At 64.1% G+C, this 19,775-nt stretch overlaps 2 protein-coding genes across 2 annotated transcripts; both read right to left on the minus strand.

Moving 5' to 3' along the window:
* LOC122463596 (uroplakin-2-like) lies at positions 1 to 1,759 on the minus strand. The gene is made up of 5 exons (XM_043534292.1): positions 1,622 to 1,759; positions 1,156 to 1,314; positions 749 to 914; positions 416 to 492; positions 1 to 248 (listed from the first exon to the last, which is right to left on the minus strand). The coding sequence occupies exons 1-5, from the start codon at positions 1,695 to 1,697 to the stop codon at positions 106 to 108; spliced, it is 621 nt and encodes a 206-aa protein (XP_043390227.1). The 5' UTR covers positions 1,698 to 1,759; the 3' UTR covers positions 1 to 105.
* A 14,089-nt stretch (positions 1,760 to 15,848) lies between these two features.
* On the minus strand, positions 15,849 to 19,708 carry LOC119564850 (galanin peptides). The gene is made up of 6 exons (XM_043534298.1): positions 18,884 to 19,708; positions 18,183 to 18,260; positions 17,866 to 17,920; positions 17,233 to 17,322; positions 17,079 to 17,153; positions 15,849 to 16,641 (listed from the first exon to the last, which is right to left on the minus strand). The coding sequence occupies exons 2-6, from the start codon at positions 18,258 to 18,260 to the stop codon at positions 16,589 to 16,591; spliced, it is 351 nt and encodes a 116-aa protein (XP_043390233.1). The 5' UTR covers positions 18,884 to 19,708; the 3' UTR covers positions 15,849 to 16,588.
* Positions 19,709 to 19,775: the final 67 nt, after the last annotated feature.

Genomic DNA, 19,775 nt, shown 5'->3' on the forward strand with positions numbered 1-19,775 from the left:
GGTGGAAAGCCGAGCGTTTAATGACGCAGTGACAGGGCGTCCCTGCAATACCCGAGGGGGGTCGTCCCCCCAAGCAGGAGGTGGCGTCTCTCCGGCCAGCAGGGGTCAGCGGCGCCCCAGGACCACGGCCAGCCCCATGGCAGCCAGCAGCAGCAGGACGGAGACGCTCAGCAGCACGGTGACGACCACCATGCCCCCCGAGCGCCCGCCGGGGCCAGGCTCCATGGCGCGGAAGCTGCGGGGGAGACCTGGGGGGGAAAAGCCACAGGGGCAAAGAGGCGGGGCTTAGTCCTGCTGTACATGGGAGGGGGCGTGGCCAGACTAAGCCACACCTCCAGTTCTGGGAGCCAGCGCCCCCTGGAGGGGAAAGGCCCAGCGCCCCCTTCCCTTCGCCCCCCCCCCAAACCGGTCTCACCTCTCGTCTCCAAGGGTCGGGACCAGTTCGTCACCGTCACCGGGGTCACGGCTCGGCCGTACAGAGCAAACCGCACCCTGCGGGAATCAAGGCAGCTGGTTCGTATGAGACGGGAGGGAACCCAGGAGTCCTGGCTCACGACTCTCTTCCCCTGCTCTAAGCACTAGGCCTCACTCCCCGTTCCCCACCCCCACAATCGCTGCCTCCCCAGCCACTCCTATACGCTCCCCACATCCTGCAGCCACACCCCACAGATTCAACCCTCCCAGGCAGCACCCGAGGCCCCTCATCCTGGCCCCCCCCACCCATCTCCTCCCCCCACCGCCGCACTACCTGTAGCTCCGGCCAGGGAGCAGGTCCCGGGTGCAGGTGTCATTCAAGCAGGCCAGGCCTGGCCCCACATCATAGGCAAATTCCCGTGGGAGGGGGGGCTCCTCAAACAGGGGGCTGCAGGGGGGCACCGGGAAGCCCTGGGGCACCTTGTAGGTGGCATTGTCCCCTGGGGGAGACAGCAACGTGGAGTCACGCCCCAGGAGTCCTGGCTCCCCACCACCACCGCTCTAACCACTAGACCCCACTCCCCTCCCAGAACCAGGGAGAGAACCCAGGAGTCCTGGCTCCCACCCCCACCTTAACCACTAGGCCCCACTCTCCTCCTCAAGCTGGAGAGAGAGCCCAGGAGTCCTGGCTCCCAGCCCCCCCCCCGCTCTAACCACTAGACCCCACTCCCCTCCCCATACCTGAGGGCTGTACGTGCACCTGGATCGTGGCCGATGCCCGGGGCGCCCGGCTGGGGTCCACGGTCGCCTGCCGCCAGCGCTCGTAGAGGCAGAACGCGGGACGCACTCGCAGGACAGTGGAGAGGCGGGAGGATTCGGAGTACAGCCTCACGGGGAAATCTGGGGGGCAGGACAGGGGGGCAGTGAGAGCCTGCCCCAAGCAGCCCAACTCCTCCCCAAGCCAGGGAGGGAACCCAGGAGCCCTGGTCCCCAGCCCCCCACTCTAACCACTAGACCCCACTTCCCTCCCAAAGCCAAGGAGGGAACCCAGGAGTCCTGGCCCCCAGCCCCCCACTCCCCTCCCAAAGCCAGGGAGAGAACCCAGGAGTCCTGGCCAGGGCTCAGCTGAGGCCAGTCCCTCCTCTCTGCCCCCAGCTGCATGGGGATGGGGGGGGGGGGGTGCTAGGGGGGCCCCAGACTAACTCACCCAGAGGAGGCAGCATGGCAGCCCCCAGACTCAGCCAGAGGAGATGGAAAAGGGCCCCCAAGCACTGGCTCCCCATAGCTGCCCCAGCTACAGCTGCTGGGAGCCACCCCGGGCAGGGGGATAAATGACTCCTGCCCCCATCAGGGGCAGCTGGGAGGGGCGGGGCCCCCAGGGCTGAGATTTAAAGGGGAAGGGACACACACACACACACACACACACACCCGGGGCATGTGATCCTGCTGTGTGTGCCCCAGGGGGGCTCATTCCCCCCTCCCCCAACCCCCTGCCCCCCATCCCTCTGTCTGTGCCCTGGGATACTGATCCGCCATCCCCGCTCCCCTGTCTGTCTCTTCCCTGCAAGGGGGGGTTAACCCCCCATCTCCCCTCCCCAAACTCCCCAGCCGCTGGCAGCCCCCCAACCCCGGCGGCTCCGTGTCCCTGGCTGCTGCGTGGCTCCATTAATTTAATGAAACAATTTTCCCGTCTGGCCCTCCCGCCCCCCACTCTCCAGTCCCAATTAACCACCTGGGGGTGAGCGCCGGGCGATTGATATCTGGCTTGTCCGCCTGGCGCTGCCCGCCAGCCCCCCCTTCCCGGCCTGGCCCCTCCGCCCCACTCTGGCCTCTCTGGAAATAACCCAGCGTCATCTGCATTCAGCCCCCCCCCCCCCCGCCCCGATCAGCCCCCCCAGGATCCGTCCCGGGGCTTCAGCTTCCCTCACGGGACCGGCCCTGCAATGCACAGAGAACCCAGGAGTCCGGGCTCCCAGTCCCCCCTGCTCTAACCACTAGTCCCCGCTCCCCTCCCAGAGCTGGGGGGATAAACAGGTTTTGGGGGGATGAGGGTTTTCCCGGGGCTGGGCCGCCCGAGCTGGGGCCCTTGTGACATGGGACCGGGGCAGGAGTCTCGTGGGGTCCCCATAGATCCCCAGGGCCCCGCTGGCCCCCTCCACGGGGCAGTGCGGCCCCCCAGAGTGGGCGCAATATGGGGATGGTTGCCTCGGGGCCTGGGGCCTGCAGGATGCGCCCTCCTTCCCAGCTGGGAGACAGGCCCAGCCCCGCTTTCCTCGCCAGCTCGTTAGGTGCCGGCTAACGAGGCTGGCGCTAATGAGCCCAGGAGAGCGAGACACCCCCCGGAACCGCCCACTCGCCATCGACAGCCGGCCGGGCCGGCAGTGAATCACGCGCGCGGGCCAGGGGCTTCGTTAGCGACGCCGTCTAACGAGGCCTTCGAGGGGGGGAGGGGCAGGCAATTAGGAGCCGCAGGCCAAGGGGTCCGTCCGTCCATCCGTCCGTCCCATCGACTCTGAGCTCCCCCCCCGCCACCCGGGCATCAGACTTGGGGGTCCCAGGAGCCCCCTGCCGCCCCGGCTGGTTCATTAACGCCTCGGTCCGCGCGTGGGGTCGGGGACCCCCCCTCCCCCCGGGCTGGGCAGCGGCGCCATCGATCCGCGCCCCTGACACCCCCGCCGGCCGCCCGAGCCTGCGTCATGCTGGGAGCGGGGGGCGAGGGGGGGGGCTCAGCAGACGGGTATAAATCACCCCGGGGAGCTGGGGCTAGGGAGACGGGGGGTTGCTGGGCCGTGCTCCACTACGGGGATCACAGGTAATCTGCGGGGGGCGCTGTGGGGCCGGGGGGGGCTGCGCTCAGCCTGGGGGGCACCATTGGGCTGGGGGAGAGGGGGTTGGGCTGGGGGGCTGAGCTCAGCCGGGGGGGGGCCGCTGGGTTGGGCTGGGGGGCTGAGCTCAGCCTGGGGGGGGCGCTGCTGGGCTGGGGGAGAGGGGTTTGGGTTGGGGGGCTGGGCTCAGCCTGGGGGGCACCATTGGGCTGGGGGAGAGGGGGTTGGTTGGGGGGCTGGGCTGGGGGGCTGAGCTCAGCCTGGGGGGGCGCCGCTGGGCTAGGGGAGAGAGGGTTGGGCTGGGGGGCTGGGCTCCGCCTGGGGGGCACCATTGGGCTGGGGGAGAGTGGGTTGGGCTGCGGGGCTGGGCTGGGGGGCTGAGCTCAGCCTGGGGGGGGCGCCGCTGGGCTGGGGGAGAGGGGGTTGGGCTGGGGGGCTGGGCTCATCCTGGGGGGCACCATTGGGCTGGGGGAGAGGGGGTTGGGCTGGGGGGCTGGGCTGGGGGGCTGAGCTCAGCCTGGGGGGGCGCCGCTGGGCTGGGGGAGGTGCTGGTACCAGCCAAGCCAGGAAAGGTGGGGGCTGAGAGCGGAGGAGGAGATCTTGGGCTCGGCCTGCTGGGGGGGCGGGGGGGGCAGGGTCTGTCTGTGTCCAGGGGGCTCTGACCCTGTTTCCGTCCCCCAGGATCGGAGATGGACACTCCGCCCGGCGCTGGGAGAGGCCTGGTCCCCGTCACCTTCCTCCTGGGCTGCTCCTTGCTCCTGTGCTCAGGGGCCTGGCTCCCCCCGTCGTATCCCCCCAACAGGTACAGCCCCCCCACAGCCACCAGACCCTGACCCCTTCCTGGAGCCGGGGCGAGAACCCAGGAGTCCTGGCTCCCAGCCCCCCCTCCTCTAACCAGCAGACCCCGCTCCCCTCCTGGAGCCGGGGAGAGAACCCAGGAGTCCTGGCTCCCAGCCCCCCCTGCTCTAACCAGCAGACCCCGCTCCCCTCCCGGAGCCGGGGAGAGAACCCAGGAATCCTGGCTCCAGCCCCCCCTGCTCTAACCAGCAGACCCCGATCCCCTCCCGGAGCTGGGGAGAGAACCCAGGAGTCCTGGCTCCCAGCCCCCCCTGCTCTAACCATCCGGCCCCGCTCTGCTCCCGGAGCAGGGGAGAGAACCCAGGAGTCCTGGCTCCCAGCCCCCCACAGCCACGAGACCCTGCCCCTCTCCCGGAGGTGGGGAGAGAACCCAGGAGTCCTGGCTCCAGCCCCCCCTCCTTTAACCAGCAGACCCTGCTCCCCTCCCGGAGCTGGGGAGAGAACCCAGGAGTCCTGGCTCCCAGCCCTCCACAGCCACCAGACCCTGCCCCCCTCCCAGAGGTGGGGAGAGAACCCAGGAGTCCTGGCTCCAGCCCCCCCTGCTTTAACCAGCAGACCCTGCTCCCCTCCCGGAGCTGGGGAGAGAACCCAGGAGTCCTGGCTCCCAGCCCCCCCTGCTCTAACCACCAGACACCGCTCTGCTCCCGGAGCTGGGGAGAGAACCCAGGAGTCCAGGGCTGTCTCTCTCTCTCTTTCTCTCTCTCTCTCTCTCCCTAGGCTGTGGACGCGGGATGCCCCACAGGACCCCGCCGGCCCCGGCGGACGCCCCCCAGTTTGGGACCTCCAGCTGCCGTCCATCACCCTGCAGGACTGGAGCCTGCGGATGCTGTCCGGAGAGGGGCGAAGCAGGAAGTCCCGCCCCTGGAGCAGGCCAAGCCAGGAAGTCCCGCCTGCGGAGCTGGCCCCGGCCCCCGCCTGGGGCGGGAAGAGGAGCATCGTGGTGGCGGACGACGCGGCTTTCCGGGAGCAGAGCAAGATGCTGACGGCCCTGGAGCGCCAGAAATGGCTCAATTCCTACATGCAGAAACTGCTGGTGGTGAACCCCGACTGAGGGGGGGCGTCCGGGTGTCCTGCCGTCCGGGGGCCGCGCGCCCCCCAATAAAGGATCTTTGCTTTCTGTCTGCTGACTCAGAGCCCAAAGCCAGGAGCTGGTGTCTTCATTGGAGGAGGGCGGGGCGGGGATGGAGGGAGGGGGTGGGTGGGAGGAGGGGTCTGTGGGGCTGGCTGACATATCGGGGGGTGGGGGATGGAGGGAGGGGTGGGGAGTGGATAGGATGGAGGGAGGGGGTGTCTGTGGGGCTGGCTGACATATCGGGGGGGGGGGGATGGAGGGAGGGGTGGGGAGTGGATAGGATGGAGGGAGGGGGTGTCTGTGGGGCTGGCTGACATATCGGGGGGTGGGGGATGGAGGGAGGGGTGGGGAGTGGATAGGATGGAGGGAGGGGGTGTCTGTGGGGCTGGCTGACATATCGGGGGGTGGGGGATGGAGGGAGGGGTGGGGAGTGGATAGGATGGAGGGAGGGGGTGTCTGTGGGGCTGGCTGACATATCGGGGGGTGGGGGATGGAGGGAGGGATGGGGAGTGGATAGGATGGAGGGAGGGGGTGTCTGTGGGGCTGGCTGACATATCGGGGGGTGGGGGATGGAGGGAGGGGTGGGGAGTGGATAGGATGGAGGGAGGGGGTGTCTGTGGGGCTGGCTGACATATCGGGGGGTGGGGGATGGAGGGAGGGGTGGGGAGTGGATAGGATGGAGGGAGGGGGTGTCTGTGGGGCTGGCTGACATATCTGGGGCTGGGTCCAGCTGGAGGTTCCCAACTTGCCCGCCGGGGCCGAGCCTGGCTCGAAGGCTGGGGGGGCACTGGGCTCAGAGGGTGTCACGGAGCGTGGGGGCGTCCAGGCCCTGCACCCCTCTTCCTGGGATTCACGGAGACTCTCAGCCAGCCAGTAAAGCAGAAGGTTTATTGGACAACAGGAACACAGCCCAAACCAGAGCTTGTGGGTACAACCAGGACCCCTCAGTCAAGTCCTTCTGGGGGAGCAGGGAGCTCAGACCCCAGCCCTGGGGTTCCCTGTGTTCCTCCACCCAGCCCCAAACTGAAACTAAACCCCCCCAGCAGGCTCCCTCCTGCAGCCTCTGTCCACATTCCCGGGCAGAGGTGTCACCCCCCCGCCCCCTCCTGGCTCAGGTAACAGGCTCTCAGGTCTCCCGTCCCCAGGGCACATTCCCAGGTCAACGCTCCCCCCTCCCTGCTGCGTCACATCCTCACATCTCTCCCCCCTTCGAGACTGAACTGAGCGGGGTCACTGTGACCAGTGACCTGGGGAAGTTCGGGGCCCCCTCTCCGGGACAGCGCATCCGCTATCAGGTTGGCACTTCCCTTCACGTGGACCACGTCCATGTCGTAATCCTGCAGGAGCAGGCTCCACCTCAGGAGCTTGGCGTTGGCTCCTTTCATCTGGTGCAGCCAGGTCAGGGGAGAGTGGTCGGTGTACACGGTGAAGTGTCGCCCGAAGAGATAGGGCTCTAGTTTCTTGAGGGCCCACGCCATGGCCAGGCACTCCTTCTCGATGGCCGCGTAGTGTTGCTCCCGGGGTAGCAACTTCTTGCTCAGGTACACGATGGGGTGTCTCTCCCCCTTTTCATCCTCCTGCATTAACACCGCCCCCAGCCCCGTGTCTGAGGCGTTGGTGAACACCACAAAGGGCTTGTCAAAGTCTGGGTTTGCCAGAACTGGGCCACTGACCAGAGCCTCCTTCAGCGCCCGGAAAGCCTCCTGGCACTGCTCGGTCCAGACCACCTCGTCTGGCTTCCCCTTCTTGCACAGCTCAGTGATGGGGGTGGCTATGGCGCTAAAGTGGGGCACAAACCTTTGATAGTATCCTGCCATCCCAATAAAGGCTTGGACCTGCTTTTTGGTGTGGGGAGCGGGCCAGTCTCTGATCACCTCCACCTTGGCTGGTTCCGGCTTTAGGCGGCCGCTCCCCACCTGATGGCCCAGGTAAGATACTTCCGCCATCCCCACCTTGCACTTCTCTGCTTTTACAGTCAGCCCAGCCCCCTGGAGTCGGTCCAGCACTTGTCTAACCTGGGACACGTGGTCCTCCCGGGTCTGGCTAAAGACACAGATGTCGTCAATATACGCCACGGCAAAACTCTCCATCCCCCTCAGGAGCTGGTCCACCAGGCGCTGGAAGGTGGCCGGCGCTCCCTTGAGGCCGAAAGGCAGGGTCAGGAACTCATAGAGCCCCAGAGGGGTGATAAAGGCCGATTTCAGCCGGGCATCTGCATCCAGCGGCACTTGCCAGCAGCCCTTTGTAAGGTCCATGGTGGTCAGGTACCGAGCTCCTCCCAGCTTGTCTAGGAGCTCATCAGGCCTGGGCATGGGGTAGGCATCAGACACGGTGATGGCATTGAGCTTCCGATAGTCCACACAGAACCGGACCGACCCATCCTTTTTGGGGACCAGCACCACCGGCGAGGCCCAAGGGCTGGCCGATGGCTGGATCACCCCCAAAGCCAGCATGTCCCGGACCTCTCTTTCCAGGTCCTGAGCAGTTTTCCCTGTGACTCGGAAGGGGGAGCATCTTATCGGCGGGTGCGACCCTGTCTGCACCCGGTGGACAGTCAGATTAGTGCGTCCAGGCTGGTTGGAAAACAGCTGTCGGTAGGGATGCAGCACCCCCCTGACCTCAGCTTGCTGGGCAGGGGTGAGCTGATCCGAGAGGGGAATTGTGTCCAGGGGGAAACCAGCTCTGGTCCCAGGCAATAGATCTACTAAAGGGTCGTCTCCCTGCTCCTCCCACTGTCCACACACGGCCAACACCACATTCCCCCTGGCATAATATGGCTTCATCATATTCACATGGTACACCCGGCGGTGGTGCGCCCGGTTCGACAGCTCCACCACATAGTTTACCTCATTGAGCTGCTTGACGACCTTGAAAGGGCCCTCCCAGGCGGCCTGTAGTTTGTTCTTTCTCACGGGGATGAGAACCATCACCTGATCCCCGGTGGCGTAGGCACGGGCCCGCGCCGTGCGGTCATACCAGACCTTCTGCTTCCTCTGGGCTCTGGCCAGATTCTCCCTGGCCAGGCCCATGAGCTCAGCCAGTCTCTCTCGGAAGGTCAGGACATACTCCACCACTGACTCTCCATCGGGAGTGGCCTTCCCCTCCCACTCGTCTCTCATCAGGTCCAGGGGGCCCCTCACCCTCCTTCCATATAACAGTTCGAAAGGCGAAAATCCGGTAGACTCCTGGGGCACCTCCCTGTACGCGAACAGCAGGTGAGGTAAGTACTTGTCCCAGTCCTGCGGGTGCTGGTTCATAAAGGTTTTCAGCATCATCTTTAGCGTCCCGTTGAACCTCTCCACCAGCCCATTGGACTGGGGGTGATACGCTGAGGCCCAGTCGTGCCGGATCCCACATTTCTCCCACAAGCACCGGAGCAGGGCCGACATGAAGTTGGTCTGTCAAGACTTCCTTGGGGAACCCCACTCAGCTGAAAATGGTCAGGAGCGCATCTGCCACGGTGTCTGCTTCAATGGAAGCTAAGGGCACTGCCTCGGGGTAGCGGGTGGCGAAATCTACCACCACCAGAATGTATTTCTTCCCCGACCGGGTCGTCTTGCTGAGAGGCCCCACGATGTCCATGGCCACCTTCTGGAAAGGCTCCTCTATGATGGGCAAAGGTCTCCAAGCCGCTTTCCCCTTGTCCCGGGCCTTCCCCACCCTCTGACAGGGGTCACAGGATTGGCAATACTGCCAGACCGTGGTAAAGACCCCGGGCCAGTAAAAGTTCTGTAGCAACCTTTGCCAGGGGCACCGGATTCCCTGGTGCCCTGCGAGGGGGATGTCATGGGCCAGGTACAGGAAATTGCGGCGATACTTCTGGGGGACCACCAGCTGCCTCCTGATCCCACAGGACTCCCCTTCCCCTGGGGAAGCCCATTCTCGGTACAGGAACCCCTTCTCCCACAGGAACCTCTCCTGGCAGCCTCTCCTCATGGTCCGTCCCGCACTGAGGTCGGCCAGGTCCCTGAGCTTCCGCAAGGAGGGATCTTTCCTCAACTCGGCCTGGAACTCAGCGGCTGGGGAGGGGATGGGGCCCGGTTCCCCCTCCGTGGCCAGGTCTGAGGCCTCAGCCTCTCTGAGCCGTGCCCCTCGGTGCTCCCTCCCCACCAGGGTAGGGTCCTGCGCCTCCGGTGTGGTACCCTCCCCAAGGTCAGGGCGCAGTGCCCCTCGCCGGCTCTGGCTACGGGTCACAACCAGGGCGGTCTGGGGGTTGCTTGGCCAGTCCTCTAGGTCCCCCCCCATCAAAACTTTAGTGGGCAAATGGTGGTGTACCCCCACATCCTTGGGGCCCTCCTTGGCCCCCCATTTCAGGTGTACCGTTGCCATGGGCACCTTAAATGGGGTCCCGCCCACCCCCGTCAGGGTCAGGTAGGTGTTGGGCACCACCCGATCTGAGGCCACCACCTTGGGCCGGGCCAGCGTCACCTCCGCCCCCGTATCCCAGTATCCGTTGACCTTCCTCCCATCCACCTCCAGGGGAACAAGGCACTCTCTCCGGAGGGACAGCCCCGTGCCCACCCTGTAAACCGAGCACCCTGAGTCCAGAGCCTCTAGCCCTCTGGCGGGGCTGGCCGGGGGTACTCTTCCCTCCTGAGCAGGTGCTAAGCTGGCAGCCCCCCTTGCCTGGGTCGTCTGCCCCTCGTCCAGCTGGGTCCCTCCCCAGTTAACCCTGTGGGGGTTTGGTCTGCTCAGTCTGTCCCTGAGCCCGGGGCACTGGGTCCGTACGTGGCCTCTCTGGCCACAGTGATAGCAGCTCAGGTCACGTTGGTCCCCTCGAGCGGGTCGGAGGGGCCCGACGCCAGGCATTCCCCTTTGGAGGGGGTTCTCCCTATTTCCCTGCTGGGAGGCCCCATGGTGACTCTCTCTCTGCATCGGGGGGGGCCTGTTCTTTTTGGACTCCTCCCGGCTGCCCCCTGACCGACTGTTCACAAACTCGTCGGCCAGCTGCCCTGCGTGCTGGGGGTTCGCGAGCTTTTTGTCCACTGCGCACGTTATCTTGATGTCGGGGGTAGGCTGGTAGGTGCATTTCCAGATGTTCAAGTTAGAGAAGACACATCGGCTGCATCTGTGACAACCCACATCTTAGAAGAGGTAAATGCCCGTCATCGGACCCCAGCCAGACGGCTGCTCGTGCATTTGATGGAGCTGAGTGTCATGGAGTCCCTGGGCGATGCTCTGGAACTGCCCCCCATGAAGCCAGGCAGGACTCTGGGGAGTCTCCTCTCTGGGAGCAGCCTGTCTGCAGGACACACAGCTCCCCCGGCTCCACCTTCCTGGGGCCTGCCCGGAGCCTCCAGCCTCCTCTGCCCCTCCGTGCGCTTCCCCCAGCGAGTCTGCCCAGGCAGGGTCCTGGGGAATCCAGAGGGTCCTGCCCCCCAACTTCGCAGACTGACGTGACTCTCAGCCAGCCAGTAAAACAGAAGGTTTATTAGACAACAGGGACATGGTCTAACACAGAGCTTGCAGGTGCAGAGAACAGGACCCCTCAGCTGGGTCCATTTTGGGGGGCAGTGAGCCAGACAACCACGTCTGCCCTTCACTCCATGTCCCAGCCAGCCCCAAACTGAAACCCCCTCCAGCCCCTAACCCCCTCCTCTGGGCTTTGTCCCTTTCCCGGGCCAGGAGGTCACCTGATTCCTTTGTTCTCCAACCCTTTAGATCTCACCTGGCAGGGGGGAAGGGCCCAGGCCATCAGGTGCCAGCAAACAGGGTGTCGGCCAGTCTCTGTGTCCAGACCCCTGCACACACCTGCCCTCTAGGGCTCTGCAGGGATCATACACCCTTACCCCACTGTGATGATGTGACACAGCAGGGAGGGGGGAGTGTTGACCTGGGAATGTGCCCTGGGGAGGGGAGACCTGAGAGCCTGTCAGCTGAGCCGGGAGGGGGCGGGGGGGTGACACCTCTGCCCGGGAATGCGGACAGAGGCTGCAGGAGGGAGCCTGCTGGGGGGGTTTAGTTTCAGTTTGGGGCTGGGTGGGGGAACGCAGGGAACCCCAGGGCTGGGGTCTGAGCTCCCTGCTCCCCCAGAAGGACTTGACTGAGGGGTCCTGGGTGTACCCACAAGCTCTGTTTTGGACTGTGTTCCTGTTGTCCAATAAACCTTCCGCTTTACTGGCTGGCTGAGAATCTCAGTGAATCCCAGGAAGAGGGGTGCAGGGCCTGGACTCCCCCACACTCCGTGACACCTACCACCTAGATACTTAAGAACTGCATAGGGGAAACTGAGGCACCCCCACACTATTCAGAGGAAACATTAAGAACAGTCCCACTTCGTCACATCTCTCCCCCCTTCGAGATCGAACTGAGCGGGGTCACTTTAGCCAGTGACCTGGGGAAGTTTGAAGCCACCAACGTTCCCATGGATGCCCCAGCATCTCTCCCCTTCCTTGGTAGGAGTTACACCAGGCCCTTCCAGTTTCACACCCTCCCTTAGGTCGGGGTGGTCGATAGCACTTGCAGGCCGCATGTGGGAAGGTTTATGTGGCCTGTGCCCTTTGGCCACCCCCAAAACCCCAGGGGGTCAAACTGGGATTGGGTCTTCTCCCCAATAAGCTGGCCAAACAGCCACTGGGTTATAGGATTGTTTAACTTTCTTAACAGCTTTCACTCCATCTGAGACCTTCTCAAAGCTCTCCACACTGGGTCTTTCAACAGGAAAGTCAGTGGATCCATTCACAACAGAAAATTTCTGGCTGTTAGGAACTGAAACTTTCTTGATTAAATCACTTTCACACCCTTCAGTTGCAGTCAACTGCTTGCAAAGACTCCCTGAGGATTCCTTTCCCGAGGGCTTTTCTATGCAACAATTCACCCCTCCCAGAAATTCTGCTCTTACCCTCTTCACCGCTTTCTGGGTCTCCCTTACATCCAGAATTACCTCTGGCCCATCCGGCAGATTCCTACACAATCCCCTTTCAGGCAAACTGACAGACTTCCTAGAGAAAAGGTCAGAAGCATTCTCCTTCCCTTTGCCACACACCAGTTCAGAATCTTTTCCTTCTTGCTACAGGTTCCCACACCCTCAGTAGGTAACAGGATCAAATCACCTTCATGCTCTCCTTGTGCCCTGGCTAGGATCTCACCCTGATTAGTCAGAGTTGCTCCACCCTTTCCCAAGAACACAGGAGCAACAGGCAAAATACAAGCACCAGAATTGTCTGGTCTCTGGGATTTTACATAGACACTAACTGGATGCGACCTAGTTACAGGGCCATTCTCCGGAGCAGACACAAACTTAGGACCCTTCCCTTCCTGGGCTTTAGCTGAATCCAGAACAACTCTGAGACAACTGCACGACCCTCAACCATCACAGGCTGAAAGGCCCCTTCTGTCTGCTCCTCAGACAAAGAAGAGCCGGACACACTTTCTCCTTCACCAGACACACAGCTTGGGATCTCTTGGGATCACACAAGGCTGGTCACAGACAACTGCTTGGAGACCAGGGTAGCTCCCTCCATAGGCAAGTCAACACCCCCGACAGACACAGGCACGTTTCCTTCACTGTCCCAATTCTCCACCCAGCTAACAGGTAAGGTCCAGGGACACTCATCTTCCACTCTCCTCGCCTTCCCACCCTGCTGACTAGACACAGCCATCAGCTCACAAGGCTGCCTAGGCTCATCCAGACTTTCCTTACCAACACCTTGCCACTCCCCACAGATCCCCTGCCCTGCCTGTGTCTCCCCCCACTCAGCTGGGGTCTCAGCTCCCACTGTGCTCAGCGCTGCCCTTGCTGTCCCAGTGGGGGCAGGCAGCGAGCTCGCTGCTTTCCTCACTGCATCAGAGCCAGCGTGAGCCCCCTCCTCGGTGTGCAAGGGGGGCGGGGAGCATCTCTCTGTCCCACCCAGCCCCAGGGGTCTGGTTACAGGCAGGCAGGTAGCCTGAGCCTAGCCGCTCCTCCCCCTGCCAGCCAGGTCATCTGCATTTTCACTGACCATTTCCCTCTCCGCCGATTGGTTCCCTGGATTCAAATTCAAACCCTCGGCAGTTACCGGAGCATGGCCTGGATCCTGTCCCAAAGAGAAACAGTCACCCCACAACAGGGTCTCGCAGCTGGTATCCTGGAGCACCCCAACAACCAGCCAGCCCGACCCCTCCTGGGTCTGCACAGGGATCTGGGCCATAGGCAGGGCGAGGGGCTTCGTCCCTGGGACCCTCACCGAGCCCCTCAGCATCTGAGGCTGCACCACCCGGGGCCTGACCACAGTTCTCTCTGTCCCAGGATCTTGCCACCCCAGGAATGTCTCCCCATTGACCATCACCTTCCGCTCCCCCTGGGGGTCCGAGGGGCCTGGCCCCAGGAAACTCCACACAGACATATAGGTTGTGGTCAGGAGTGGGAGCCTGTCCACCTCCCCACCCATCTGGCTGACGGAGTCTACGGCTTTGGGACCCAGCAAGGGAGCTAGATACCGGGGCTTTTCCGCAGGGTCCCCCTGGTTCAAATCTCCAGCCTGCTCAAAGGCAGTGGGGTGGCATCCACATCCCCCCACTCCTTAACCAGGGGCAGCAATTTAGTCTCGAGGTTCCCTGCGGAACTGGCCCCCTGGGGTCTATCCCCACTCACCCCGGGGAGGTCCCCTAGGCCTCTCCGCTCCCCCACCGCCAGTTCATGCTGCTGCTGCTTCTGCAGCTCTTTCTCGGGCTCTCGCTGTCTCTCACAGTCCTCTTGCTCTCTCGGACTCAGCTCCAATCCCGTCCGTCTCCGATCCCCCAGTGGGGAACCCGATCGTGAAGACCCTCGTCTGGTCGGGGACAGGAGTCTTGGGGGTGCCTGGCTCCCACTCCAGCTGCTCCCAGATCCTGCTATAGCCCCATTTGGGTCAGGAATCTGTCCCTTAGCGCGGTCATCCTCCTCCAGCTGCACGATTAACTGTGCCTTGGTGAACTTTCCAATGCTCAGCCCTCTCTTTCTGCACAGGGTTACAACGTCCTTCTTAAGGAGATGGTGACAGGCCATCACTCCGCTCTTCCCAAGTTGTTGTGGACTCACAGGCCTTGTACTCTCAGCTCCCCACGGTTTCCAGGGAGAACCCCTAGTGTGCCAGCCCTTCTTGAGGTCACCACCTCTCTCCTAGGGTCGAGCCGCAGACTCCTCCGCCCTTGGGACCGCTCGCTGCAATCCCCAGGGGACCCTGTTACTGCAAAAGTCCTTTTCTCTGGTCACACACTCCCAGGGGTTAACCGCCCCCTGAAGCCATCTCTCTCTGAAACTTCAGCACGCCTGGTCCCCGTCAATCCCCCTTCGTTTTACTGCTCCCCAGTCACTTACTGCAGGAAGCGCCATCCGTGGGGTGCAGTACATCCCACCGCTGCCACCAGTTGTCACGGAGTCCCTCGGCGATGCTCTGGATCTGCTCCCCATGCAGCCAGGCAGGACTCTGGGGAGTCTCCTCTCCGGGAGCAGCCTGTCTGCAGGACACACAGCTCCCCCGGCTCCACCTTCCTGGGGCTGATCTCCGAGCATTCAGCCTCCTCTGCCCCTCCGGGCGCTTCCCACAGCGAGTCCACCCAGGCGGGGTCCTGGGGAAGCCAGAGGGTCCTGCCCCCCAACTTCGCAGTCAGACGGGACTCTCAGCCAGCCAGTAACACAGAAGGTTTATTAGACGACAGGGACATGGTCTAACACAGAGCTTGTAGGTGCAGAGAACAGGACCCCTCAGCTGGGTCCATTCTGGGGGGCAGTGAGCCAGACAACCACGTCTGCCCTTCACTCCATGTCCCCAGCCAGCCCCAAACTGAAACTTCCTCCAGACCCCCCCTCTGGGCTTTGTCCCTTTCCCGGGCCAGGAGGGCACCTGATCCCTTTGTTCTCCAACCTTTTAGCTCTCACCTGGCAGGGGGGAAGGGCCCAGGCCATCCATTGCCAGGAAACAGGGTGTCGGCCATTCTGTGTCCAGACCCCTGCACACACCTGCCCTCTAGGGCTCTGCAAGGATCATACACCCTTACCCCACCCCCTAGAGACTTAAGAACTGCCTAGGGGAAACTGAGGCACCCCCACACTATTCAGAGGAAACATTAAGAACAGTCCCACTTCATCACATTGAGTCACTCCCAAGCCCAGAGCTGGGGGGCCTGGCTCTCTCTGGCGGGGTCTGTCTGCCTCCGGGGCCCATCCCGGGGCACTCACTGCAGGGGGCTCCTGGCCTGACCCAGGGCCGGGGGAGGGGGGGAATGCAGGTTTTGAGGGTGAGTCTCAGGGGGCAGGAATCCAAGGAGCTCACCCCAGTGAGAGCGACCCCGAGGGGGCTGCTGCGCTGCCGACCCACAGATCCCTGCTGTATCACTCCTACGCTTCTGCCCGGCCGGGGAGGAAACCCAGGAGTCCTGACTCCCCGCCCCTCTGCTCTTACCACTAGACCCCACTCCCCTCCCAGAGCCGGGGAGAGAACCCAGGCGTCCTGGCTCCCAGCCCCCCTGCTCTAACCACTAGATCCCCCTCCCCTCCCAGAGCCGGGGAGAGAACCCAGGCGTCCTGGCTCCCAGCCCCCCTGCTCTAACCACTAGATCCCCCTCCCCTCCCAGAGCCGGGGAGAGAACCAAGGCGTCCTGGATCCCAGCCCAAGCACCACACAGGAATATCGAGCAGTGAAATATTTATTGGCTGGTTGCTTAGGGTGGCCCCTCTTTCCCCTGAGCTCGTCCCCCGCCCCCCATCCCCGAGGCTGAGAGTTGAGGCTGGGGAGGGTCTGTTCCCCCAGGATCCCAGCAGGACTCGGGGGTCCCTGGCCTCGTCTGTGCCCTCCGCCGCTGGCAGTCCACAGCCGCCATTCTTGGGGAGCGTCGGGTTAATATCCAGCTCCGGGACGTGTCGCGGGCCGGTGCTGGCTGCAGCTGTGTCAAGTGCCCCATACTGCAGAGGGGGAGTCTCCTGGGGGTCCGCGGGCACATGGGGGGTGAGTCCACAGCCCGTCACTGTCCCCCAGGCAGCATGATGACTAGGGAATTCCGGGGTGCCACGGGAGGGGAAACTGAGGCAATGAGTGACAGAGAAGGGACGTACCCCCAAAGGCACATGGGGAAGTAGTTGCAGAGCCAGGAAGAGAACCCAGGAGTCCAGGCTCCCAGCCTCACTCCTGCTCTAACCACTAGCCCCCACACCCCTGCCAGTATCACACTCAGGGCAGGACGTGGAATGGGGTACCAGGGGCGACTCCCCCTTGCTTGGCCGGGGGGAGTCACACTAGGGGGCTGGTGGTGGGTGAACGGGAGCAGGAGGGGAGGGAGGGGGGTCTGCGCAGGAGGCCACGAGATGTGGGGGGGATCCCCAGGTGGGAGAGGGCTGAGCATGTCCACACCAGGGCAGGGGGCCTGGGTGGGGGCCATGGGTGCTGCTCTCAGGTGTGCGCCCGTCACCATGTGTGTGGGGGGGGCTCCTGGCACATGAAGCTCGGGGGGGGGGGCCGGGGGGCTAGGGCTGGCCGGCGGCATCGGCGAGGGGCAGACAATCCAGGGCCCCCAGCTCTGCAGGTGGGAATGAGACAGAAACTGAGAAAGGAGAGAAAGACCCCTTGGTTAGCCCTCCTCCCCTCCACCAGGGACCGGTGTGAGAACCCAGGAGTCCTGGCTCCCAGCCCCCACCTCTAACCACTAGACCCCACTCCCCTCCCAGAGCTGGAGAGCGAACCCAGGAGTCCTGGCTCCCACCTCCCCTCCACAACTCTAACCACTAGACCCCACTCCCTCCCATAGCCAGGGAACAAACCCAGGAGTCCTGGCTCCCAGCCCCCACCTCTAACCACTAGACCCCACTCCCCTCCCAGAGCTGGAGAGCGAACCCAGGAGTCCTGGTTCCCAGCCCCCCTGACTCTAATCAGTAGACCCCACTCCCCTCCCAGAGCCAGGCAGCGAACACAGGAGTCCTGGCCCCCCGCCCCCCAAGGTCTGGCCCAGGCACTCACCTGGAAGACACAGGGAGGAGAGGAAATCCAGCAAGGTCTGGAAGCCGTGCTCGGCAGCGGGGCGCAGGGGGGCACCTGGAGGAGAGAGGGGCCGGTGATTGGGGTGCAGAGAGGGGCCCTGAGAGGGGCAGGGGGGCATAGGCAGGGGACTCACCCTTGAACCCCACTTCCAGCTGCACCGGCTCCTCGGCGGCCTCCCGCTTCCCGGCTAAGGCCCCCTTATCCATCAGCAGGCGGTGGGCATCTGCCGAGAGAGAGGGTGAGAGGGAGGGGCTGCGGGTTAGAGCAGGGGGAGCTGGGAGCCAGGACTCCTGGGTTCTCTCTCCAGCTCTGGGAGGGGAGTGGAGTCTAGTGGTTAGAGTAGGGGGGATTTCAGAGCCAGGATACCACAGTTCTATCCCAGCTCTGGGAGGGGAGTGGGGTCTAGTGGTTAGATCCGAGGGCTAGGAGCCAGGACGCCTAGGTTCTCTCGGGGGGGGGGGGGGGGGGCACAGCGGGGTGGTGGGAGCCAGGATGCCTGGGTTTTCTCCGGGAGGGACATGGCCACCTGGGTTCTCTCCGGGAGGCAGCATGGCAGGGTGGTGGGAGCCAGGATGCCTGGGTTCTCTCCAGGGGGCAGCACGGCGGGGGGCAGCCAGGACGCCTGGGTTCTCTCCGGGGGAAGGGGGGGGCCCGGTGGGGTGGTGGGAGCCAGGACGCCTGGGTTCTCTCCGGGGGGGGGCCCGGTGGGGTGATGGGAGCCAGGCCGCCTGGGGTCTCTCGGAGGTGGGGGCGGTGGGGTACTCACGGGGGCCCAGCAGGTAGCCCGCACTGTTCAGGGTCCAGCCACGTTTGTCTTTGGGCTGCAGAAAAAAATCCCCATTAACTGAGTAGTTTGCCCCCCCCCCAGTCTGACCTCCCCCCCAGGTCTGAGCTCCCCGCACCTGTCTGAGCTCCCCCCGCCCGTGGACTGGGACAGCCCAGGACCCCACCAGAGGCCTGGTGGGGATTGTACCATTCAGGGGGCCCCGGGGGCCCAGGCTTCTGCCGCCTCGGGGCAACAGGTGGGGATGGAGGAGACAGGCCGGGAGAGGGGTCTGGGGGGGGTCTGGGGGGGGCTCTCACCATCAGAGGGATCCTGGCGCATTCACCCAGCAGCCCCCACAGGGCCAGGGAGATGCAGAGCACAGCAGGGATCCCCATCTGTGCAAGAGAGAGAGAAAACCCAGGAGTCCAGGCTCCCTGCTCCCCCACCCTTGTTCTATCCACTAGACCCCCCTCCCCGAGCCAGGATAGAACCCAGGCGTCCGGGCTGCCTCTATCTCTGCCCCCCAAACTCGCTGTTCATCACACACACACCTGGCTTTACCCGCAGCCCAAGGCACCAGAGGGTATTTCTGTTCCCCCCGACGAAAAAATCCCTCCCACCCCACTGGCCCAGCCTTGGGCTCCCCCACCCAGCTCTGCCCACACCCCTCACTCCTGACCCACAGCCCCTGCTAGCCCAGCCCTGCCGGTGCCCCTCACTCCCGACCCACAGCCCCTGCTAGCCCGGCCCTGGGCTCCCCCAGCCCTGCCGGTGCCCCTCACTCCCGACCCGCAGCCCCCTGCTAGCCCAGCCCTGGGGTCACCCCCAGAGCTCCTCACTCCCGACCCACAGCCCCTGCTAGCCCGGCCCTGGGCTCCCCCAGCCCTGCCGGTGCCCCTCACTCCCGACCCGCGGCCCCTGCTAGCCCAGCCCTGGGCTCCCCCCCAGAGCCCCTCACTCCCGACCCGCAGCCCTGTCAGCGGCAGGGCCCGATTCTGGGGGGCTGCAGGAATCTCACCTCAAATTCTGCCCTGCTCTGGTCGCAGCTGGGGGATCAGGCACCAGATTTATATAGGGCAGGGGCTGGGGGGGGGGGGCAGATGGGTGCGTCATGCCTGGGGGGTGTAGCTAATTGCCCCCCACGGATTCGGGGGGGGCTGTTTCATTTATTTTGCCTCTAATTTCTCTTTTCCACTTAGTCAGAAAATACGTCTGAAAATTGGTCTTATTAGCTCTAATTGACTCCTGCACACGGGCTGGGGGAGGGGGGCTGGGGGATTCTAGGGGCAGGGGCAGCTCAAGGGGAAATCAGCGGGGCAGCCGGACGCCTGGGTTCTATTCCAGGCACTACCTGCATTCATTGATTTTATCTGGGGGCCTGGGCACATCTCGCCATGCCTCAGTTTCCCCATTACTGAAATGAGCTTCATAAGCCTGGTCCTGACCGGGGTCCTGGGTCCCAACCCCATCCCACTTTAACCACTAGACTCCACTGCCCTCCCAGAGCGAGGGAGAGAACCCAGCCCCCCCCCCCCCCGCTCTAACCACTAGACCCCAGTCCCCTCCGCTCGCTGGAGATAGAACCCAGGAGTCCTGGCTCCCCGCCCCCCCCCCCAGGGCGTTGGCGGATGGTCCTTTATTCTCATTAGGGAGGTTGGATAAGAGCCTCAGGCCTTGTCCCCGTCAGCACAATTAGAGCATCTGTGTGAATCCTGGCCAAGGGCCGGGGGCACCTCCTGAGTGCGTCACCGGGCTCACGAGTGACTTCAGGGACACAGAGACACATCGGGAGGGCTAGCAGGGGGCTGCGGGTCGGGAGTGAGGGGCACCGGCAGGGCTCGGGGGGGACAGGGCCGGGCTGGCAGGGGGCTGCGGGTCAGGAGTGAGGGGCACCGGCAGGGCTGGGGGGG

This window comes from Chelonia mydas, chromosome 23 (assembly GCF_015237465.2).
Source record: "Chelonia mydas isolate rCheMyd1 chromosome 23, rCheMyd1.pri.v2, whole genome shotgun sequence".
In the NCBI taxonomy this organism is placed as follows: Eukaryota; Metazoa; Chordata; order Testudines; family Cheloniidae; genus Chelonia; species Chelonia mydas.